General features: G+C 40.9%; 1 protein-coding gene across 1 annotated transcript in view; it reads left to right on the top strand.

The window, feature by feature from the left end:
- Window positions 1–219: 219 nt before the first annotated feature.
- fstl5 (follistatin-like 5) overlaps window positions 220–26,527 on the top strand; it is a 176,705-nt gene continuing 150,397 nt past the window's right edge. Inside the window, exons 1-2 of the mRNA XM_084009730.1 lie at window positions 220–617; window positions 23,746–23,887. Of these exons, the coding sequence (XP_083865856.1) occupies window positions 595–617; window positions 23,746–23,887 (165 nt within the window). The 5' untranslated portion in view covers window positions 220–594. The remainder of the gene's footprint in view (window positions 618–23,745; window positions 23,888–26,527) is intronic.

Raw genomic sequence — 26,527 nt, forward strand, 5'->3', positions numbered from 1 at the left:
TCTCTCTCCAGTCCTTCCCCTCTTAGTCAAGGACAGTTCCGCTTGGCACAGAACCGCTTCACATTCCGTCTGTCAGTCTGCCCTCGTTTTGTTGCTTATACTGCCTACTACGGGATATCTGTGATTGGTTCTTCCCTCCCTCTCCTGCCCCCCATCCCCCCTCCCGCGTGATTGTATGTAAATCCGGTCGGGACTCAGCCAGTAGGTGAGGTTGGGGCTGGTGGCTCCTGCCTCGGTGGCGCACACGAGACCCGAGAGCGGCCGAGGTGACATCGCGACGCCGGCGGAGCTGTCCACTGTGCCGTGGTGCTGAACTCCACATCCTTCTGCTCTCCTGCGTCCTCCGCTCGGCTCTGCCGCGCATTGATGATCTTTTGGGAAAGGATCAACAACCCCCCCTCCTTTTGGCTGCTTATAGGCGCAAACTTCTCTCGAGGACGTCCCTCTCTCTGTCTCGCTCCACACATCGGAAATTACTCTATACTACACCAGCAGTGGATTTGACCGGAGCTCGAGATTATCACTAATAATAGTTTGTTGAGAAGTGTTGCTCCCTTCCGTTCACCTCTAATCTCGCTTGGATTATCCTCCTGGATGGTTTACGTCTGGACACCAAGGTAACAAAAACATTTTGTTCGTGTGTTTTTATTGATTGTGGTGTAATTGTTTAAAGCCTATCCGCTCCATCCACGAAAAGTCCCTCTCCGTGTCTGACTCGCTATCAGACAGCAAGCTTAACCCTCATCGTCGGCGAGGCACAACAACTCGTGTCTAATAATCCCCCAGGTCACCCTCCTTGACTCGGAAATATCTCCCAATCTGGCACCTCGAGCGTTTACCATCTCAATGTACTTGTGGCCAGGTCCCGGAGGCTCAAATCAACTGCTATCAGGATATCTGAAGTTGAGATTACAGTCGCTGTTATTCTGTCAGGGGCGCTCGCACATGAAGCTACAAACACGTCCTGTAACACAATCAATCTTCTTTTTTAACGGTTGGAGACACGCCACACTGCCCACAGCTTTTAATTTACCCGCGTAGTATTTAGCGTGTTATTTTTTCCCCCTTGGCTCGATAATCCTTGAGTGACACCGTTAGCAGCAGAGGGATTATACTTTTGTTTTTCATCCTCAGCTTTGCGCCTGACTCATTTGGCAGGATATTATGGCTCTTGCGCGCGCCGGGACTGGACAATAATTGTGTTGTTAGATGGTTTGCGAATGAAATCTGGGTCTTTTTTAAAAATGTTATCGCCGCGTTGGTGCAGCAGATTGAGTTAGAGCTAACCTAAAGACGGATTAAGTTCTGCCACCGATACGACTCAGATTTACAGGCAGAAACCCTTCCAGGGGGTCTCTGTTGTGGCATATACAGTAGGACAACAAATACATTACATTACTACAATGATATTAACAAACTGTACACTAGTTAGGCCTATTACAAAACTGTAAAAAAAAAAAAAAAAACTCTGCGTTTACTTTACTTCACATTATATTTCATCAGAAAACATATTTTGACACTATAAATGATTAAATTATACTTTATTCTATAAAACATGAAGGGTTTGTAAAAAATAAATCTTAAACCCCCCAATGTATATCATTTTATAATTTAGATTCCTCAGCAACAAAAACGTTAATTACACATTCATTAGTGTAAAACTCACATGGGCCATTATTCTCCATTGTGTATTTACTTTTAATTTAAAGTAAATTACGTAATTTATACTGACATACTTTTATTTAAATAATATTTTCAATACAGGACTTGTAACAGAGTATTTCTACCATGTGAAAATATACTTCCAATGAACAAAAGAATATATTGATGAGTTTTACTGAAAATAATCACCTAGTTTAGGAATTTGTTGCCTTGTTCGCACGAGGGGTCTAACACCTGGCACACAATGTTATTAATAGACAGTCACAGGAGGAAGTAACAAACGATGTGTCTGAAGATCAACACAAATGCTCAGCAGTCTGTATATTGTATTATATGTAATTGTGATGTTCTGTGTGATTTACCAGGCACAGACACCCCTGTTCCCAACACATCTCTCGACTGATTGCAACAGTAATCAAAATTCTTGCAGCAGAGGCGTCAATGCTATACATAAACCATGCAGTTTGAACGTTCAGCCGTCTATGGGCCTTTACAATCCAACTTCAATGCCTTTATTCCCACACTGCATTCACTTTATCTATGAAAGCTCTTTGAAACCACAAGATATAATCTACTTCCAGTGCCACATTGTATGAATGAGTAGGTCTATTTTTCAAGGCTGCACTGACTAATTGATTCTCCACTTGAATATGAACTGGTGACCAAGTATAATTTATTTAGGCTGTATATTATTGGTCAGGAATATAGCAAGGATACTTGATAAACATGCTTGTCTTAATAAATAACATTCTTGCGAAGAGGAATGTGGAAAGAGAGATGAGATAATGATATTTCCTTTAAAGAATGAGCAGGCTTTTTGCATTTGTGTGAGACTTGGCTCACAGTTATGTTCAAACCAACAAGGACAGCAAAGCAAAGCAAAACAGCAGCGTTCACAATATGCTCACAGGGAAAACATTTTACTCCACCACACCAAGACCAGAAAGAAGCGATTGCACTCTCTTTTTTTCCTACCCCCCCCCAGCTCAGATCCAATTAGGCAATTTAACAACAGGTAGAAGATGGTGCCAGCTGAGCAGGTAGTGGTGTTAATGGAGCTGCTCTGCTTTTCATTTCATTACAATGACTTTCTTAGAGAACCGCAGGGAGGCAAAAGCTTTTGAGTCAATATTTCTTTCACTGGAAAGAAGGGAAAATAATGATAGGAAATTGATCAAAGCACTTCCGATTTGAGAGGAAAAGTACTGTGTGAAGGTGTGGGCACTCAGTAATGGCAACTGGTACTGATGTGTGTGTGTGTGTGTGTGTGTGTGTGTGTGTGGGGGGGGGGGGGGGGGGGGGGGGGGTATGACGATAAAGCTGCATGTTGGGGAGGAGAATTGCACCAGCACTGAAAATGGCATCGTTTTAAGGTCTTCATAACAATCTCAGGTGTCCTGGCGTCGCAGCGGATTCCAAAAAATCTTTACCAATTACCCTCTGAGACGTCTTTATGGGGCTGTTTCTAGACAGCAAACTGGTTTTAAGAAGCACATTTTCCCAGCGTTACTTTTATGGCACAGATGTTAGGTGCAGTTCACTTTTCAATGCTGAGTCTGTTCCAAAAGGTTTTGCTGTTCCACACCACTAATATTACGATTGTGCACTCACCCCTTCGTGGCTACTCTACTGTCTATTTTAAACTCCGAGTGGTTTCTGCTGAGACACTGAACAAACATGGGAGATCAAACAACTAGACTGCAACTCTGCCAGCTTCCTTTGGGCTTCTTCAGGATCACTGGAATCCATTGTGTCAACATGTACAGAACAATGATACCACTACTGAACTAATGGGAAACAAATATGATGGGATATACTGTAGCCTTTTTATGCTATCATTGTATTTATTAAGTGTGGGAGATCAGATCAGAAAACTGTGCATTTACTTTCACATCATATCTCTAAAGCAACATTTCATGTTTGGTTTTGGTTTTATTTGCACGTTTTGAGATAAAGGCTTTGAAATGTCTTCCTCCACTCCAAGACAATGGAAGTTCTGTCAGTTATTTTTCTTCACTAGAAAGTAGTTAAAGAAAACTGTTAAAAGTGAGTTCTATACAGTATGTAGAGTTATGGGGACATCCTTTCTGGAAAGACACATTTCTGTTGATTTTATTATTTTCTTTCAGTATTATAAATTAGATTGGATTCACCTCCACCGTTTCAGTGTGGTGGCAGAAATGTCATCGTCTCTCTCTCCCCTGCCTTTCCCATCTCTCTATAACTCTCTCTCTCTCTCTCTCTCTCTCTCTCTCTCTCTCTCTCTCTCTCTCTCTCTCTCTCACACACTATCAAATAAAGCAGATTTACCCAAAATATAATGAATAAAACTTTTGGAGATGTAAACCCAAGCTATGCATTGATAGCTATCACTGGACCCTGGAGTCAGAAAATTCCTTTTTTTTTTAATTTGTGTGAAAACTTTTAAGGAATAGTATATCAGAGAGTTAGACGAGAAGATCAATACAATTCTCATGTCTGTACCCCGAGCCAGAAGGCCATTAGCCTAGCTTGAAGCAGATGGTTCTGTCCAATCCTGTTCAAAAATATGTCTACCAGCTCCACTAAAGCTCACTAATTAATATATCTCATTTGTGTAATCCATACACAAAATTTAAGTTTCTTGCTTTAGACAAAGTTATGTAACGTAATGAGTAACATTTTGTCCGTCCAGCCGACACTTCTGGCCAGTGTCTCCGCTGTTTGCCTGGCAACCTCAAAGCGATGACAGCGCTCGGTAAAGTGCACCCAGCTGTTCGCCAAGAAACTGTTACAGCAATGAGACATAAACACAGCACACATTTTCACTTTCACATGCAGCAACGTGTGGAACCTAACAGAGTCGTATCGACCCGTTCACCGAACTCTCCGCAAGGAAGCCAATAAACTGTTGTACCTCAGTATCCAACTTTACCTTTAACATTAAAAAAATATTTAGTGTGAATTCTGTCTCCATTGAAAGAACGCACCTGTATTGATTGAGTAGATTCTTGAGCGCACACATTTACACTTTTACAATGGGTCATCTGTGCTTTTTTTACGTTATGTGTGGTGACTGTCTTCTTTTCATAAGGTAACAGATCAAAACAACATATCTACCATTTGTGCATGAGATATTTCCCATATTTACCTATGGGAATCCATCCATCGTCTACCGCTTGTCCTGTATTAAAAAGGTTGCGGGGGCGCTGGCTGTCATTGTCGCCAGTCTATCACAGGGCCAACATGTAGAGACAGACAACCATTCACGCTCACATTCACATCAACGAGACATTTAGAGTCATCGTGGGAGGAAGCCGGAGAACCCGGAGAGACACGGGAGAACATGCAAACTCCACACACACGAGGAAGGAACTCGAACCTGAACCTGGAGTGGAACCCGGGACCCTCTCGCTGTGAGGCAACCATGCTACCCACTACACCACGTGTAGCCCCCTATGGGAATCGAAATTGCAAATATGTTTTGATACACAAATTGTTAACATGTATCATCTTTCAAAAGCTGAGCCCTAACCCACCTCTACAATAACACTTCTAACATTGCTTTCCCCTTTCCCATTTCCCCTCTTCCCACTCTGAGCCACACTGTAAGCGCCGCCAACTCCCATCTGTGTCTCTGCGTCTCTCTTTGTTGTTCCTCCTCTCCAACATGTGGAATCTTTATTGTGCAGTGGGCCCACACATATTGAGATATATTATCCCGCTGCCGCGTAGAGAAGACACTACCTTCTGACATTTGTCTCCTGACGAGCAGCCCAGGTTGTTTGATGAAATGAAAACCTGTTTTTCTCTTTGCCTAATGTATGCAAACAAAACCCTCTTTTGATCACATGTAGCAGTTACAGACGAGAGCACTCGCAATGCAATTTAGTTTATCAGCACATGCTTGCTTGCTGTAATGATGTATGAGAATGTCTACGCTGTGCAGTGAAGTCAAACATTTCCACTGGATCGTATTTCTTTTTTCTCTCTCCCCATTTTGCTTCTAAGATCAATCTAAGGCAACAGCATGAGGCCATGTCTCCTGACTTTTCAAACAGCTAGACTTCTGAAGCATGACCTCCTCCACTCCATGTCTTGATTGAACTCCGAGTGGATTCTTAAATTGTTATTGTCATAACCCATTTCGTACAGCACAGCAGAACAAGGCTTTCGTGGCTACTTTAAAGACAAGGCCGGGTGAATTATTGAGACGGCTCTTTCTCTGTCTCGCTGCTCTTTGGCAGATGGTCAGACCATAATAGAAGTTGCAGAAACCTAAAGGATGGGAGGGTCAACAGGCTCCAGGTTTCAATCCTGTCAGTGTGCTGCTAGCAGGCTGATGGCAAATGCGGTTTGAGGTATTGTGAAATATGTCTCAGCAGGTGGGGCTGTTGGTGGCCCGGGATTCTTGAGATAATAATGCTGTTGTTTGCTGTTTGTTTGGAAGCGTATGACACGGGTGGGTGGTGGTGGTCTGGCCATGCGTTGCATTTTAATGGCACGTCGCGGTTCAGCGTTCGCTGCCACTGTGGCCAAGTCTTTTGTGCACAGTACAGTAGATCAGATCAGTCTGATTATATAATGATTGTTAACAATGAGAGAGCCAATGTACCTCTGCCAGGCTTTTTTTCCTGCAGATTTGTAGCGACAACCTGTACCTCGTGACATTTGAAAAGGTCTTTAAATTAAATGGCTATAAAAAATAGTCAAGGTCTTTCCTGCCACTTCCTCGTATTTCGAGACTCCCGCTCACATAAATGACTGTAATGTGGACCATATAACGGCCAAGTCCCCGCTGTCAAACCTTTGTCACAGAGAACTTATAGGTGCACTCTGGAGTCACTGCACATAAAGTCCTCCTGACGTGTAGAATGACTGTTAAATATCTTGCGGTTGTTTTGGTGCTCACTCATCCTAATTGTTGATAATTATGGCTTTTGGGAGGAATCCCCGGGTAGAATCGGAGCTGATAGTACACAGTCGGCTGTTTATCATTCTCAGATGTCGAGCCAAGCTCGACAGAAATCCTGTGCATGACAAAATATATATTAGAATCACTTTTCAAATACAGTGATGAATAATGCGCACAATCTCAGAGGATGAATTAGTTCAAATTTTCATACAGTACAAATTGGCAGCCGGGACTGGTCACAGTGTGCTATCTGGCATTTCTTAAGGACTGCCTGGGTGGATCAAAGATAAATTATATAGTGTGTGAAAACCTAGAGCCTCTTTACGAGCGCCAGTCGTTAGAAAATACAGTCGCACCATTTTCCTTTTAAGCTTAAGTAGATTCTAGTGTTAGGAACTTTACTTCACTTTAATTTAATTTACTTTCAAATCCTGCCGCTGCAAGTGGGTTGCTGATTTCTTTGAGTTATAAAAGACATTCTGATTAAATTTTCCAAGAACAAAACTGAACATTGTGGAAAATAACAATGTTATTGACAAACCAATCTCAACACAAAATCCCATCTAGCAGCTGTTCTTGCTGTTTTCAATTGTATGATATCCTCAGCTGCCATACACTTTAAAGGAATAGTTTGATCAGAAGATGGGTACGGCCCTCATGACTCTGCAGTAAACATAAAGACACCGCTACCAGCTGTTTAGCTTGGCTTAGCACAAAGAGTGGAAAACAAGGGGAAACACGTAGCCTGGCTTTAACAGACGGATTTTGTCAGCCTCGTCTAGGCAGCAGCATGAGGCCGATGGATTTGGAGATTCAGCATTCACTCTTGACACTTACAAAAATATCAGTTCAGGCTGGATCATTTTACTATGCTTATGTCTTAAAATAGATAAATTGTGGAGCTGAAAGGGGAAAATGTGAAAAGGTGAACCAGAAAATGACGCATCCTGTTTGTGAGCTCAGAAAATAATGTTTGACTCCCTGCAGGATCCCTCAGCCGGTCGGAGCACCCACTGAAAGCTCACAGTCCACAACACAAAACATCTATAGTCCTTCTGAGAACAAAGCACGCTGCTGAGTTAGAAACACATCAGAGGCTCATTAGCGTTCCGGTGATTGACCAGCTGAACTCCCGTTACCCTCACCACTTCCTTGGTGTTCGCTGCTGTAAATCCCTTCGCCTCTTATCATTGTACTCCAGTCCAACACGGCTGACTCCGCTGGGATTCAGCAGATTTCATATCCCATCTACACCATGAGCATCATCCAAGACCTAAGGAGGTAAAAAAAATGCATCTCAATAAACAGAGACAAGATTTTTGCATCAGAGGCGTATTGGTTTCTGTTAGTAGTCCGAGGAGTATAAGACAGTCATGTTCAAGCAGGCTTTGGTTGAATGCAGGTATGTAGAGAACAAAAGAGGTGGAACGCATCGGCTGAAATGCAACCTGGGAACCCAGTGGCTATCGTCTGATGATTTAGCTTTCCAACAGTTTAAAATGAGCATGTAAAGCATGTCTCTCAACTCCAACTCCAGTCTTTCATCTCAGGTTGCTCATGTTACAAATAGCGCACAGAAAATTAAGTCTTGGCTACAGCAGAACCCCAGAAATACAGGCTGTTACCCCCAGAGACGTATCTGTCATTAGACCAATAGCTGTTGGGAAATACCTGCCTTGTTTTGTTCCTGAAACTGAATCCTGTTGAAGCACCTACTTTCTGAGCGCGAGCATGATTGAAATTCCACATTTGAGCTCAGATGTTTCTCTGCTTAGATTTGGACTGCCTGCCAGGATTTATAGCAGATTAACTTTGAAAGTGTTTAGCTCCCCGGCTTCTGCAGTTGCTGCCGGGGCAGAAAAATAACTGTTTTTCATCCACTATGCCATCCTTACATTCACTGAATATCCCAAACATGCAAAATATGATCGGTTTCTATCAACCTAACTGAGCATGCTGAAACTTAATTACAGTTCTGTGTGTCACAAAAGATAATTGACAGTCATATAGAGGAGACGCATTAAAGATGTTATCTAATAACACACAACACTATAAAAACTCTCGCAGGACACATTTGTGACATTCCTCCTTCAATGGTAAAATGTAACTGTGGCGCACAAGGGATTTAGTGTTGAGATACAACAAGGCAGCCTTAGTTCAAAGCTCAGTGTAATCACATTTTATGCGTTTGGAAAGATATCTGAATGAAACAGATAACAGCCTCATAAAAAGGACAGGGATAATGAATTATGTCATCCCAACGTGCAGCCAACAAATTTACACAAGGGCCTATCTCCTTCTTTATCTGCTATCTGCTGCCCGTGGGATGCACTGCTGTTATGCTTTCGGCATTTGGAGCTGTGCGATCTGTCTAATGAGTCGGGGATATCGGAGCGGCGGCTTCCTAAAGGGTTCAGAAGCCGGGTTATAGACGGCAAGTTGCTTCTTTGAAGTCCGGTGAAAATGGGGTTTGCAAATCCTAAGAAGTCTGTATTAATTATTCGTGACCGTGAACTAAGACTTGTAAGTGTACAGTAGGGACTGAGTTGTGATGTAAGGTGTTTTGAATGGAATGACGAGTTTCTCTGAAATACCTTTGTGCTGGTTTTCAACAGAGTTAAAGGACAAGTCTGGTGTTTTTCCACCCTTTGCCAATCAACCACAATGTAGATCAAACTTATATTTAGAGTGTTGAAAGTTTTGCGTTTGAAAACTGAGGAACCACTATTTTGAAGCTGAAAGTAAGCTGCTAGACATTAGTGCAGCTACAAGGATGTGATCCCTCACTGGCTTCCCTCTGAGGGAATGAGGGCCATTGGACAGTTGTCATCAAATTGTATGTTCAATTGCAACCTCCGGTTGTGAAAAGTGAAGCCAAAGGAGAAGGGCCTTTAACTTGCATTCTTTCAAATGGCCATCAGGGGGCTCTGCTTGTTGCAAAAATACGTCTGATTTTATAGAAGTCTACAAGAAAATAATCTCCATAAACCGCATTCACATGCAGAATCTGTGGGGAAGATTCTGGTATTGGAGGCGTTCTGGTTTCCGCTTGTAGTTAGAATAGTACTGACCAATCCCGTTAGAGCAGGCCTCTGTTGAATGCAGATAAACAGTCCGTGTGGAGAGTCAGAGGGGGATGACATTGGCCAAAATGCAATCTTGGTAACCCACTAGGATTTTTATTGGTTTAAAATGAGCTTGTAAACTGGCTAATTGTGAAACGATCTGTACATACATTATCTCTCACCTCCAACTCCAGTGTCGCCTTTCAAGTCGCTAATCATGCTGTAAATAATGAGCTGCACACTGTAAAGGAAGTCTTGGCCCAGATACCCACATTGTAAATTACAAACAGTGTAAACATGTGTTAGTGTGTTAGTAAATTATGGTCCCATTTAGAGTAAAATACACTAGTAAATACACTTGGCCGACTGAAAAAGACTTATTCAATGTTCGGGTGTACTTAGCTCCACCTACTACTGGTTCCAAAAACACCAAGAGGGTGACAGCGAAAACCATCATGGCGACGGCCAAAATGAATAAAGTTGAAGATTCGAAACAGCACGCCACAAACTAACAGGCGCTCTAGTATGTCCACTTCTTACTTACAATCTATGCCTCTCATCCATGTTGGCTTTTAAATCTAAGGTTCAAACTTCCTTCTTGACAAGCAGCACAAAACCCACCAAAGCTGTTCTGGAGCTTTCTATTGTCAATTTTAATTGCCAATTCCCATTGTTGTGGGTGAGTGCTTGTCAACCTGATACCCCATTCTCTAATATTAAAGCAGCAATATAAACAATGGGATCATTTATCTATAAAGTGTTTCATGTCAAAGCATGAAATTAACTTTTTTTTTTTCAACTTTTACTCATGCAGGCAAGGTTCACTGAGCATGAAAGCCACACCATGCTTCATAACACACAGTCACACCTGAGAGCTGCCCTCAATAACCACAGTTTGTATCTGCTAGCCACTGAGCAGCCCCACTGGAGCAATTTTGGAGTTAAGTGCACCTTAACAGCAGGTAATGAGGTAGCAGCAAGTCTGTAACGCTCAGATTTATCCGTTCTTGTGTTGGTGGTGTCTTGGCTCAAACCGGCTTATTATCATGCAACAGCTTCCCTTCAAACACTTGAACTTATTGCTATAACTTGGAAGAGTTGTCAAAATATTAGTTGCTTTCAACTGAATAACTATGAAATGTAACTTATAGCAAGATTAATTATTTATATAATTCAAGCTCATAAAAAAATCATTACCTCTTCTTATTAGAAGCAAACATGTCTGGCCTAGTACTCACACCACTGAAACCCTTTATTGACAAAAGCAGGAGAGTGTTCCTCACCATTAGGATATTTTTATTCTACCGGCGAGGCCAAGCAGCGACCTCGGATTCTGAAAAGTGAAGCCAAAACTTCACTGACTTAAACCTGCATTCTCTCTACTGGCCATTAGGGGGTGAATACAATAAGGTTGCCGCTCTGCTGCTTGTGGTTGTCAGATCCACCCGTCACTCCTTCGCTGTCCAAATATGGTTACTTCTGTTCAATGGATGCAAAAAATCCAAGATGGAAATGGCCAAATTCCAAACTCGAGCCTTAAAAACTGTAGTCCATAAACCTATGGTTGACATGACAATGTCCAATCCTTATATGGAATCTGTGGGCGTGGCACAAATCGTTATATATAGGTTAATGACCACCTGTTATACATATACTGTGGAATTTAAGGCTTAAACCTGAAATTAATGCTAATTCATTGAGCTAACTCAATAATTAGGTTAATTAATTGGACCATCAGCATAACTGGGCGTATTTAATATATCATGGTGATTATGGAAGGACATTAGGCGGCTCAAGTGCCTGTTATTTGGACGTGATCCAGAATATTTCAGAGATGATTAAAGCTGTGCCAGGTTTAGGCCTCAGCTTCAGATTTGACTCAACTATTAGGATTCAATTTAAGTTCAAGAAAGAAATCCGCCTTTCAGAAAATTGCTCCTCAGATGAAAAGAATGAAAAAAAAGCACAGGGTAAGATTTTAAAAGGGGCCCTATTGAACTCTTTTCTCATGCCGTAACCGCTGTTGCTCATTAGTTCTACTGTGAATAGCACAAACCAGGATCCAGCTAATGAAATCCTAGAGTTCCGTCTGCATTTTATCCATTTGAACGGGAGGCTGCTGTTAAAGAGACGGCTTAAAGGTGAGCTCACATTAGTTATTCTGCGATGAAAACACTGATTTCTTTCTTTCTGAAGTTAAAAGTAAAGCAAATCAGAGGCCCTGGTTATCACTCCTCAGGTGTCACAAAATCTTTCCCCTATGTATCAGCGGGGACTCCTAATTAATTAGAGCAGACTGGAGCATAAGCTAAAGGTCACATATGAGTCGGTCTGTGTAGAATCGGGAGCTAAATGTGTTAAATGTAAATGTGTCCTCCAAATATGGAGATCACAGGAAATTTAGAGGCTGCACACAAAGCAGAATCCATGGTAGCTGTCAGCTGACACAGCTGCCTGCCCAGCTGGGCGCCTGCAGACGAAGCGCTCTCTTTGCAAAAAGACGCTGTACATCCTCTCACCAAAACATCTGTCACCATTTCAGATGAATAGTCGGTGATTACACAATGGTTTTGTGAGGAGGTGGCTTCGAATCACCTAATTCTGGGTAGATTATCAGGGTGTTCTTGTTGCCATATTCTTCTAATTAAAAGTGCTGATAAAATGTATCTTATCAGAATTTGAAGTAAATACAAAATCTGAATCGAAATTTCCTTCTTCCACTATTTTTTTTTTTTAAACCAAATAATCGTAGGAGCTAGGGAGCATCCAGAAACTAAAATGACCAACATTGTTGCGGTCTATTGTGTTTGCACTTCCTCTGCCTTTCAAGAACGATGAGGTGGCAAATTAGTCGCAGAGAGGTTGAAATGGAGTTTGAACTCATAAGAGAGGCGAGGCAAAAAACTCTGCCCCTTCAACTTATTTTAAGTTCATCTTATACTGTAATTCAAGTTTGGAAAGTCAACTTTGATTTTAATTTACACATCAATATCAACACAATAGATTCCCTATACAGATTAACAGCGGTTGCTTGCAGCCTGAATGAATGCTGTGCTAAAGCTGTAGCAGCCTCTAGACTTGTGTCAGTGACCTTTAATACTACAAACTACAACACCAGAAAGTACCTTTTTCGGGGGGCAGAAACTCAGATCCAGCAACCAAAGGTTGCACGCTATTGAAATACTTTTTAATGTTTTTTTCTGGGTTCAAGGAAGGCTCCTGCTGAAAAGAAAAACTTTTTGCTATGGATTGCCAATTGATACCACCGAATTGTGATTCAAAGAATATCCCATTCGTGACAGCTTTCAGCTTTATTTGTGGCTCGAAGCACCTGCTTTTTAGTAGAGGGGATTTTTTTTCTGGCACACAGAAAGTAATGCATTTTATGTTTCCAGCTGCTCCAACAGCTTGGAGTAAACAGAGGGACTGAGCAGTTATCATGTGCAATAGTCACCATGTCTGAATAGACAAACCCATAACTTCAACTTTCAGCAAAGGTGTGACAGGTGTGACAGTGTTGGCCAGAACATTTGTGATAGCAGGGTGGTAAAATTTGACGTTGGTTGTTGCCAAAAACAAAGAGGCAGATCAGCACTGTTATACTTTACTGCCCCGTGTTAAACAAAGTGATAAAATACGAGGAGAATCTAGAAAACGGCTAAACAATAAGTATATTTTATATTCTTTACTATATCACTGCAAAAGGTGATGTATGTTTTAGTATGAAAGTTTGCTATTGGCCTTCAAATCAACAGTTGACTTATCTTTACTATTTTTCTGGATCTTTCAACTAAATCACTGGATGTCCATTTGATCCGGCACTTCTACTTTCTAAAAGAAGAAGGACGTCAAACTTCTGAGCCAACACACATGAAAAGTCTGAAAAGTATAGCAGTAAATCATTAGAGCTACTGAGCTTGAATGTCAACAAATCCTTCACCAACTGACCAACCACATCTGCTGAGGAACAAACGGTTGAAAGGTCTCGGAAAAGCTACTAAATGGACTTTGAGTTGGGATTGCTTTAGTTTTTGATTCTATACATGGCCCAGATCTCCTGGGAACATATAAGACAAGGTAAATGGATGATATTATAGTAAAATGTGTATTTTATTTGTATGTGTTTAATTATGTTATGATTAAATAGAAAGAAAAAAAAACAATGGAACTTCTATTGCCATCTTACTTTTAGTTTACTTAAGGACAGCACTCTAAAAGACTGAGTTACCTGCATGAAACAAAATCAAATGCATCAATGTTAGAATATATGACTGTAAACCGATTTTTAGATTTGGAAATCAGTGAAGCACACTGAACACATTGGCAGTTGTTCCGGAAATGAACTATAACACTCAATTATTCTGCACGTAATGAATTACCAGCACAGGCTTGTGATCGGTGTTGTAATTAATAACTTTGATTTGTGCCGTTAGGAAGGGAATTGAAGAGTTTTGGGATCAATGTTCAAAGCTTTTGGTAATTACTTTATTGTTTTTAAAAACACAAACAAATAAACAAACAGGTCATTTCTTACTTTACAGCCGATATAAAGTCCAGTTTTAATGGATGCTTACATACTGTACCTGCACAGTTTATAGTATATAGTTATGAAGCCTGTTTTTGGAAATATATATATGAAAAATCTCTACCTTCTTCCTATAATGCACAGGTCAAACATGATGAATGGCATTTCTTGATGTTGACCAGCTTGTAATTTCATTGTGGGTTTTTGGGGTTGAGTGCTTCGCCCAGGGGGAAACGCTGCAGTATTTTCTGAAGGAAACGATTTTTGCCCCTTTACTTCAAACACCCAGTTTCTCTGATCTTATATGGGCTTCATATAAGCTTACAATCCACCAGCCAGCATCTCTAACCTCTAGGCAAGTGCTGCCGCTCTTTATGAACCCACTTTACAATTTATTAACTGACTCACTGGCTCAAGTCTTGCAGAAATAAATGTACTACAGTCTGCTTTGAGCTTTTTGAGCTTTTTTTTTTAACTCCTCCAGAAAACTGTAGTGAAATGAGTTTTTGTTTTGTTTTCGCCGCATGCAAAACATCCTCAGCAAATCCTTTAAAAGCTCATGTGTTTCATTTTGATGCGTATCATAAACGTCTGGACTACAGAGGCTGTGGCTGTTTCCTTGATGCAGTAAAATAAAAGCAAAATGGCCCAAGTATGTAAAAAAAAAAGATTCCTACAGACACCACGCGGGGACGTAACATACACTATTTGAGATATCCTCATTTAGGCATGTATTACATTCAAAGCCGTCCCTTTGTTCCTTTTGTTATAAGGAACTCTTCTTTCTGAGAGATTGACACAGCATTTTCTGCATTTGTAAGGGAAGAACAAGGACCAAACGGAAGCACTACCCTAGGGGGAAGTCTGTCGCCTGTGGTTTTGGACGTGCTTTGAACTTGAAGGAGTCCTTTATCAGTGTACAGTGCTGCCGGGGATGTACGAGTGTGAGAAGTGCCATGATAACTCTGCCAAATAAGACATGCTGCAGCAGGGTGCTTGGGCAGCAAACACACAGCAGATGCTCCAGTGTTTTCCGGATATCTCACAGACAAACTGGAGCTCCCCAACCAAATTGATCTGTATACATAGAAATACCGCTGATCGTGCTTAAAGAGATCTGCCTACAGGAGGTCAGGGATGTGTCAGCTGAAGCATATGGTGAGAGAGGGGCAGAGTGAGGCAAGCAGAGACGTTTAACTGCTGACTTCAAGTTCCCCTCCAGTGACCTCGCCGACAATTTGAATAATTTCAAACAAGCTTCTCTCGGAAATCTTTGGTTTACAGAGAAAACTGGGAGCACCAGTGCATCCCTGGTAGTGGAAACAAGCCCATGTGCTACTATTGCAATGCAATTTCTCAGCTGTACAGGGGCTTCATTTTGACTGTAAATGGGCCTGGAGAAGACCAACCAGAGGAGCGTTAAATCATGAATAATGTAGGTCTATTCATTTAGTCCGGCATTCTTTTTTATTCTGCAGCATACGGATTCAGAATTTCTGAAAACCAAATTTATTAAAAATGATTTATCAAAAACAAACAAACACAATCTCATGAATGTAAAGAGGTGCGGTGCAGTGTTTTGTAGTTGTTCTAAAACAACAACATTGTTGCTTAGGTGTATTAGCAGACGACTTGAAGGTGAAAATACACAATCGGACCTGTCAGCAATGCAGAAATGAAAAAAAAGGACATCCAATTTCTTGAGTAAAGAAACCCCACTCTAAATTTCATCTTTATTTACTGTAGTTTTTTTCATGCTCAAAAATGCTGAAACAAAACAAGCAAACAAAAGAGAGACACCTTTCTATTCTGCCGGCAGTTTTACCTGGATATTAAATGAAGACGATTGAATAAAAACACCATACAATATATTTCTTATTGTAGGTTTTCTGTGTGAAATCTGAAGCTGAAAAGTAACAAATATTTAAAGCTGTCAAACAAGTAGTGGAATGAATAAGAACAACATTTCCTTCTGAAATTAGCGGAGCAGAAGTGTAAATCAGCTGTAAATTGAAAAGTCACTCAAGTATAAATATAAGTTAATCTAAATTGATTTTAGAACAGTCGTTGTAAATGTAGGCATACTTAGTTATACTGTCCACCACTGCCTATAAATACATGGTTAGAATATGAATTATTGTATCAGTGGATTGTTGTCACCAGATTTCTCACTGACACTCTTCACTGCATATGACTTACAGTATATGGTTGGCTGACTAGCTTATAAGCATTATTTGTTCCATAGCAACATCAGTTTTAGGACATAATGATTGAGTTAGGAGGACTATTCCATTGTTTGTACTGGGAAGTCGCCCTACCTAAACATACTTCATATACTAGCATCAGGCGACAGGTGGCAGCACTGAGCACAATGCTGCTGAGCAATCGGTGATTGACGAAGACCTGAGAAGAGTCGGCACCATCTTTGATTTCCGAGCCTGTGTTGAGTAGCGTTTCACCTGCGCCTGCTGTGTGCTTCAACTAGAGAAGAAGATATGACTTATCCTTAAGTGTTATTTAGACATGGCCGAGAAATCAACTTTGTTATCACCAAATTCCAGAAACTGGTGCTTTACTTTGATTTACTAACGTCCTGCTCGTCAAGACTAACGTAGGTGAGTCAGCTGCATCTTAATTAGCTGGTGTTAACGTGTCAAATTACATGCTACATGGTTACAACTTTTTAGCGTACAATTATGATGAGTAAAGTTTCTGCGGGATTAGCATTGCTATATGTATGGCCATAGAGTTATAGTATCTTCTTCTAAAGATGACATTGTTTGTTGGTCTCCAGCCTGCAGATTCATAACTCCTGAAAACCAAGTCTCATCATTCGGTGGTTTATTTCAAAGTGCATATTTTTGGTAAAGCCTTAGCTTTAGCATGCTGTGTGTGATATTTCCAATTTATGTGACGGTATAAACAGTGATGGAAAGTAAGTACATTTACTGAAGTAATGTTACTGTTACCTCATTTACTTGAGGAACATAATTCCAAATTATGGGACTGAATGACTGAGTGTGTGTTGATGCTTAGACTTTTGTACTTGAGTAAACATTTGAATGAGATTTGTACATGTAACCAAGGTTATCAACAGTCTGGGAAAATGGGTTATTGTGTTGTAAAAAAAAAAAGAGGTGTTGCCGTGTTCGTAGGCCATTCTGGTGCCACAGTGCCGACACACCGTGGCCGTTTTGTCCACCAACCTTTTCCCGTTTTCATGGTGCACAGGGAAGCGCCAAAGTGCTCCCATACAGTGGATTTAAAGGAGGCAGGAGGCTTCTCCAACTCCGCTCCGCCGCTCGCCATGCTTCCACGCTAAATGTTAAGTAGCCTAATTAATTATGCATGTGCCGATCACGTGAACGCGCAACTATTATTTGTCAGCTGATCCGCGGATCACGTCCATCCCGACCCGTGAGGGTTGATCCGTACGGATCACGGGTAATCCATGACCCGTTGCACCACTATCCTTTAGCATAGGATGCAACAGACCTTCCTATACGAAAGGAAAGGAGATTAGGCCGACCCACAATTCTTTGCGAGAGCAACATTTAAAGTGCCACACATCTCGGCTGTTCATGAAAACAAACAATATGTGCATTTGCATATTTAACAATTACTTTCATGCAGACATAGAGTAATTGGAATTGTGTTGATAAATGTGTGGACAGTGATAATAATTGAATGGTATTTTTTATTTATTTCAATCATGTTACAAACTTGACAAAAACGAAACTAAAACCACAAATGAAATGTAAATACAGCAAACGGTCAAACAGGAAGGAGGAGCTGCTGGACCTGAAGCCGGTCAGTGAACCAGCCGTTTATAAAACCAACTAACACGTTTTTTGTAGTCCATTATTGTAGTTTCTCCAGTGCAGATGCACGTCAATCGCCGGTGCCGATCATAAGCTGTCAATCATCAGCGGCTGCGTTATGATGACGTAGCTTAGTGAAAGTCCGGTCGGATTCTCCGAGCACCGCGGCCGTCTTTTCCTAAATCCTTTTGAGTTCTCCTATCGCCTTTCCTTAACCCCGTGACGTTTTCCCCAGAGGTCAAGGAATAGGAGTTAGGACCTTATTTTTTGATTATTCGACTTCACCCATCGACGGGCCGGCTGCTCCGTGCTTTTAGTGCACGTTGCTGCACATGAGGTGCAGTTGGTCTAGCTCACAACAGCTGATAGTCTGACCATGCTGTTCCAAGCAACATCCTGTTTGCAGAAGCATAGCACCCAGCCTCTCGTCCCCTCTCAGGTAAACAACGTTAATTTTGCCATCTTTTTTCCTTTCACACAAAACGCGACAACAGCACCACTGCGCTCTGAAACCCATTATTTCCAATAGCTTGCATGGCGTCACAATGGCTCTTTTCTGTGTGGAGCCTTTCACACAGGAAGTGGTTATGTTCTGCACAGCGATTGTAAAACCACAATGAACTTGCACTGCAAGACACTGGAAATAATAGGTTTCAGAGCGCAGTTGTGCTGCGGGCGGCCGTGGCCATATTGAGAGGCAATACACATACTCTAAAAGTCGTATGTAGCGTACCATCGTATTTACATTATAGACTCTTACCAAAAATGGAGGAAAATTACAGCTTATATATTGATGAAGTCTATTACCCAGACTTAGGGTCTTATGTCTGAACATAAGCATAATTGCCTTTTCAAAGTAGAGCTAAATGTAATGCCTTGGCTTTCTCTTTTCTTCATTCCTGTAGAATTTTGAGAATCTCAATTGGTCATGAGTTAATAAATCGTCTTCCGTCATAATTGAACGGAGCAAGGAACTTATGCTTTGATAAGCATCTCAGCTGCAACATCGTCTGACTGTACTGGCCTGCTCCCTGGTGTAAATCTGCAAGACTGGCTGACTTTAAAGTGGGGTGATTGCAGAAAAACCTAATGCATGCTCAGCAAAGTGGATAAATAAGAGTGAATGTATGGGAGAAAAAAATAGTGATTTTTGTCCTCCTTTGACACTTTACATTTTATGCTATAGAAAGAAAATATGATATACTGCCAACCTGCAAAAAACGTTGCTGCCACAGGATAATGATGAATGAAGCTTCAAATGACATTTTAACATTTGACAGATTAAAAAAAATGGCCTTTAAAGAAACTATTCAGAATAATAATGGTTTCAAGAAAATTGCCTATCTTGCAAAAATATGGCCATCATTGCATATCTCATAAACAGGATATATAGCACTTGAAAGATGTGACACCCACCATATATATATATATATATATATATATATATATATATATATATATATATATATAATATATATATATGGTTTAATATGACATATTTCAAAAGATGTCAACCTTCGCATTAAGTTTTATCATAAAGGACAATTAAAATATAATATCTAAATAAAAACTTTAATACATAGCAACATTGTGTGAGTCTGTTTTTTGATAATTTTTGATAACATCTCTACCGTGATGCTATCTAGACAGCTCTTTCTATTCACTTGTTGCTATATTCATCATTATTAGATAGTCGTCAATTCACGACAAACAACTTTTTGTGACTTTTTTTTATCGCAATCTGCAAATCCTATATCATCCCATCTCTACTGCACACAGCAGAATTTCCTGCAACCTAAATATAGTTTTGTCCATTTCTTTAACTCTTGTTTCTTTCTGTGAACTGGTTAATTTAATTTCTTCAGCAGTATAAAAACAACTTGAAAATTGTTCGAATAAAACAAGGGACTAGTTACTAGATTAGAAAATTACACTTCCGGTTAAGGCTTACTCTTTCAGTTAATTGAGAAATAATCTAAAATTGCTCTAACCACTAACTTTGCAGATGACATGGTAGCTAGCAGTACAAGATGGATGCTTGAGGGAAGTGTTAGGTGTTTTTGTTAAAATACTCTTCTAGAGGGTTCATTGTCCTTTTGCAAAAGGTTGAAATACGTTCTCAGGCTTGTTTAGAAGTCGTGAACTGTATCAGATAGTGCTGTCTGAACAACAAAAGACACGGTGTTCCCAGTGGACCATCAGCCATATTCAGAATTTAATTTTGTTTAATTATATTTGAGAAAGTCTGATTGTAATTAGAACTCTGTAAATTGGAGAGTTATTATCCATAAGTCAGAAATAGTCTACACTGACTGACAGTCATGTGGGAGAAGCGTATTCCTGAATCAAGGAATAAACGCATGGCATTTTAAATGAATTAAATTATATTTTGCTATTTACCAGACTTATGACGGCATGACAGCTGATGGTAAATTGCGTTTGCATGTATTCACCCCTAGCTAATGCACAGTATGTTGCAGTCAGAAGATACGCATACGTAGTAGCTGAATGATTGGGCTCTATGTGTGTTGTTATGCTTGCCCAGTGCATTGAAGAGCAAAAATCTGCTGAATGAGACAGATGGGTAGGGGGAGTTGGAGGAGAGCGGCTGTGAGCTTGTCAAGACATGATACATTGTGTACATAGTGGGAAATGGGTAGTCTTCATTTGAAAGTCAATGCCAAAGCTTAGACGTGCTCCAGGGAATTTAAAACCATGAGCCAAAGTTATGATGACACTCCCTGGGGGGTCCAGAGAAAACTTCCAGACTGTTTCTGTCTCCTGTGTTTTCAAGGAAATAAATAAGACTATTTACTCAAACATGCACTCTAGTTCTCTCATACACAAGGGCTTGTATGTACAATCATTTGACATGCTCACACTAGACATGATGACAGTTCAATGAGGAACCATTTACACGGAAAGCCGTCTTAAATCTCGGCTTTTATGAGGAAAACACATAGTATACTCAGTTTCACTTTGGATAAACGGACAGTTTCCCGGTCAGCTAAAACTAATGCAGTCTAATACAACAGCCCTGCCCTGCTATTCATCTTAACTTTTATGAAGGTTATAGTGCAGTTTTTGTCAAAATATTTTAGAGAGATGTTGGTTTTGAGGCTGTAGTAGGTGGTGCTATGGAATTGTTTCTAATTATATAGATTTATGATACGACGTTTACCCTCATTGATATAAATGGGATGGACAAAAAATAATAGACTCTCTGTTTGATGCAATTCAATTAAACAGTTCAGTTTTAGCAGTTTTGCTTATGTCCAACTTTTGCATTCAATTTTGCTTCCTTCCCATCTGTATAATTTGTCATTTTGGCACAACTCTATTAACAGAAACAGATGACAATTAAATGAACTCACTAATGGCCACAGAACTGATTTACTTTTTTTTTACAGTAATTTATTGTGCATTGTTTAGGCAAAGCAAGTTGAGGCAAGTTTCTTTGTATAGCACCATTCGTACACAAGGCAATTTAAAGTGCTTTACAGAGGCACATAAATGCATTAGATAAGAAATTGAATTAAAATAGAATAAAAACAGTAAAAGTGTGATTTAAAAACAATAAAACAAATTTAGTCCTTAGTAAAAACAGTTTTGGTCTCTTGGGGACTTTGCTCTTTTAAATAAATAAATAAAAAAACAGCACAGTTGGTGGTTAGGAACTGAACTTTTAGTAAGATTGGTAATAAGTCAGTAGTGAGAAGATGTAGAACCTGCAGTTGTGACGTTGTGATGTGTTGCGAGGAGCTGTAACGTATGACTCCATTAAGCTTCTTGAAACTGTGCATGTGTCTCCTTCTCTGACACAGCATCCTGCAAAAGTTAGTCCATTAATAACCCATTTAACATCGGGACACCACAAAGAAGTTGATTGATTGTGCTAGCAGGTATGGTTATCCACCTACTGTGTCTAAAAGACTTTGTTAGTAGAGAAGTAGAGCAGCAGCAGCTGCAGGCAGGGTTCCTACCTGGATCTGGAGAGTTTAGAAATGTGTAGAGAATGAAAAGGATCACATTAAAGAGGCAATAAGTGAGCTTTTTCAGTGCCCCATAGCCCAAAACGACCATAATATGTCGGTGGGGGATTGGTAAGGCTGTTGATCATTAACAGCGTTTTAAAAATTACTTTGCCAGGATCAGAGATCTTTTGAATTCCTAGACTCATAGTTAGGAAAAAAAGTCTCTTTGCCCACTGGATTATCAAGCCACATTCAGTGCCCCCTCACTACTACACAGAAGTGGGGTGAGGGAATGGCAGACGGGACATTTAATCTACAGAGGCTAAAGACTTTGTTCTGAAGGAAAGCAGGCTAAAGACCAAGGCTTAAAGAAGCACTATTGTGATAGTGTGTTGCATATTACTTGTACATTTGTTTCTTTTTAGATTTTTCCTTCAAATATTGGCTCTAATAAGGTGGGCTATTTCTCTGTTTTGAAAATGTGACTGTTAAATCCTTTTTGTAATTTTAACAGGGCGAGATGGAGGTACAGTAGGTGGACTGGTGGTGGGTGTAATTCTATCAATGTTGTCTTTGAAAAGGGACATAGATTTGTAAATGTCAAGTGGGAAATGGGTGTTGAATTGAAAGACAATTGCTGTTGATGTTTGTTCCTATAATCACATTTCCACCAGCATGAATCATATACAGTGCAGATCTGTTCTAGGAAAACAAAAATAAAGGGATGCGCAGGGAAATCTGCAGGTGTCAGGCAGCTCAGGAAGACAATAAAAGTCACATAAAGTCACGCAAATACAGTTTCAGTGTTCCCGCCTCATCCGGAAGATCACAGGGTCATGTTGCACTGCTGGTACAACCTCCTGACCTCCAGCCAATAGCATGTGGGCCCACGGAGCTGCCACAACAGTGCCATTGTTGTCTGACTCTGTGTCACTTCAGAAGAAGAAGGAAGAAGGGTCACCATCCTGCTGTCAGTCATCTCCTCCGCTGGAGGATGATGAGCAGGCACTGGAGGCTTGACACGGCTTAGAAAGTACAGCTCAGTTTGGGTTTGAAAATCAACAAGTTGAGTCAAATTTATATTTAAAGCTCTTCTGGCAATGGGGATTTTTGCATGTGCAAAGAACTGACGGCATAAATGCAGATAACAACAAGGGATAAAAATATGAAGCAACAAACCCATTTCAACATAAAGCTTGTGTGGATGTGTTTTTGTTCTTTACTTATTTTAACACCAGGTGTTAGGCAATATGAGAGCACTGGCTAACGCATATCTTCTTTGTGTATTCCCTGCGTTTTTGCTTCATTGAACATTACGGTTTCTTGGACGTTTGCAAAGGTCAAACTCGTTTTCACACATCACAATAAATAATTGAAAATGTAGTTTTGTTGGAGGTGAAGAGTGAATGTTCTCACTCCCTTAAATACATATATTTGGGCTGTGTCTCTGCGAGGAAACTGTTTAAGATGTAATCTCACTGTTACATCACAGTTGTTTGACTTAGACACTCGACTAATTAATCCAAAGCCCTCACTTTAATTGCCTTAATTTATTGGCCCTTTGTCTACTTTATCTTGATTTTCTCATGACGTCTATTTCCCCTAAATTGATTCGAAAGGAGATCTAATCTCCTCGCCGAGTGTGGGGCACGTATTGATAGCTTTAGTTTAAAACAGCGACAGTTTTGCGTTTCCCATTGTCTACACTAATTACTGCAGACTTGATGCATTGTCTTGGCCAACCAGTATTGAACCTCCAGAGTTTTGGAGAAGCCACTCACCTTTCTTGTTTGTTTTTTGACAGGAAAAGACCAATGAAGACAGCCAGATGGTGGTCGGCGGCAATTTTTTTGTTGGGCCTTGCCGTGCTCGGCGCAGACGGGAGACCCAACAAGGAGGAATTCAGGTCGCCACTCTATCGACCAGTCGTGAGATTTCGACACAAGGTATTGATCACCACTTTTTTTCCCCGTTTGCTTTCCGTAACAAGAGGACTATGTGCTTTTGCCAAGTGTTAAACTAATTACAATGGCACTTTCTTCGTCTGTCAGATGACTCTCCTCCGGTTGTTTTCCTGCCTACTGAAAAATACTTGATGAATCATTATCACACTCTCTCTCTCTCTCTGTGCCAAGGGACTGTCTTTCCAGAGACAACATTGGTTTTATGCAAGGCAGAGCTGTGCAAAGATGAAGACGAGCTCTGAGTGAAGTGAGAATGTTCACTTGTCATTTTAGCTCAACGTTTAAAGGAAAAGATGCAATTCACTGCATGAAAAGTCGGATTTTCGTCCCTGTAAACGCCCGGAAATCTCCCTAATTTTCGGGAGTTAACGACAATTTACAGGCTGCGAACGCCGCGTTCGTCTGTGCCGAAAATTGTCGGAAACGAACCACAGCGAAGGCTCTAATTAGCATATGAATAGCGGCGAAACCCCGCCTGGCCAGAGATGGCTTGAATATCCTCACTCAGGATTGGATGAAACCACTAGTTTTAAACAAGTATAATCGCTCGTGATTGGTTGGCAGATCTGGTCATTATAAATGTAAAGCCAACCCACGTTGGTAGATCTGTCACTATTGGTCAACCTGATGAGTCATTATAAATGTAAACCCCACCCCCGTTGGCAGATGTGTTACTATTGGTCACACTGGGTCTTTTAAACAAGAATAATCACTAGTGATTGGTTAGCAGATCACTGTAATATTATATATTTATATATATTTATTTAATTATATATATTTATTTATATATATATATTTATTTATATATATTTATTTATATATAAATATAAATATGAATGAATTTATTGAGGAAAGGAAAAATTGCCAGGAGGAAGTATTCAAAGAAAGAGCTTTATTGACAACACAACTGTACAAATTTGCCCACAACAAACAAATTAACAATTTTACAGCCGCCTGCTGTGCGTGGCCCTGTACTTGGGATTATTATCTAAACGCGACTGTAGAGTCGCACAGAGCTCGGTGAGCTCCTGGCTACGAGAGGATGGAGGTCGCACAATCCATCCAGACACCCCGCCAACGACGCCGTCCTCCTCATCAGACATCATGTCTGTGGTGGCGCACTTCCAACGGTCCACCTCATCGCCAGCAAGCACACTCCGTCTCGCTTCCAGCAGCTGTAAAACAATCAATAAAGACAATCAGTACTGCGCGATGCACTGCGCATGGACACAACACATATTAATGCACCTGAAAAATAGGTTTAGGTAGGTTTGGTCACATTCACCAAAAACGGATCTAATAAGTCTTACCCTCTTTCTCCTGGAACGACTCCGGGCTGACGTCTTCACAGCTTCCGCCTGCGATGCGAGATCAGGCTGTGTGTGTCTGAAGCTCCTGCGTACCGTTTCATAGTACGTCTTACAGGCAGCTGGAAAACAATTAAATGAGTGGTATGAATAAGAGAACTTAAGTCACAGTAAAATTAAAACAAGGAAGAAGAAAACAGTAAAAGTTACTTACACACAATGGCGTCACTATCGGCGTCATAGAACTCCGGACTTGCGGACAAAGCTCCGAGCAAGTAAGCGGTCACAGCTTCGTTATGAGGCGAGGTTCGTCTGTGAAAACAAAATGAACAGTTAAGATCGGTATCTACTGTTAACGCATCTATTTCCTTATACAGCAGAATGAAAGCATATTCTTTAAATCTTACCCTTGCTCCGGTTCGTAGCGCCTACAATTCGTCTCCGAGTTGTGAAGCCGGCGTACTGCTTCCTGTAAAAGACCAATAACGTACACTTAACAAAGCAACTTAACGTTACACTGGTTCCTCTCTCTTGTTCTTTTACAAGGCTACTATGCTACTTTTAGCTTGGACTATTAGCTTTTAAGCTACTTTTAGCTTGGGCTTGCTTTGCTAATTTTAGCTTAGCTAGCAATCGCCGAACATATTCTTACCGCAATCTTGGGATTGTTCACCCGTCTTCTCTTCTTCGAGTTAACGTTAGTCTCTTCCACACACTGTTTCGTCTCCAAAGCAGCCAACCTGGAGTTTAGTGCGGCGAACTGCTCATTCACATCGGCAGCAAGCACAGCGAGCTGACGAGACAGGCCACTGATAGCATTCAGCAGTTTCTTCTCGCCGGTCTGCGGACTCGCTGAAAGTGGTTGATCGCGTCCATGCAGAGGGGTTGAAGGGGAGTTGAATGCGAGACGCCGTCCAGCCATCGTAGATCACGAAACCAACGCAGTTAAAACACAGAAGTGGAGTGAAAGTTCCGAGTACAGGTATAAAAACATGCCCGTCTTGCCCATGACCTCGCACGTGATTGGACAAGATGCCGACCTCGCACATGATTGGACGAGGTCCCCGTGACCTCGTACGTGCTCGTCCAATCACATGCGAGGTCATTGTTACACGGAAGAACTCGCGAGACGAGATCTATGATATAAACAGGCACGGTGTGGCCATGAAGCTCTGTGATAGAAACACGGTGTGACGTTAGTTGAAAGATGGAAGTCCCAATACTGAAGAAAAGACCTCGGCGCTTCTGTGAACATTGCAACATTGAACTCTGTCATACACAGTATTTTGACCACAAAAAGCGCTTTTTCAAAAAT

This window comes from Eutrigla gurnardus, assembly GCF_963514095.1.
Source record: "Eutrigla gurnardus genome assembly, chromosome: 5".
Taxonomy (NCBI): Eukaryota; Metazoa; Chordata; class Actinopteri; order Perciformes; family Triglidae; genus Eutrigla; species Eutrigla gurnardus.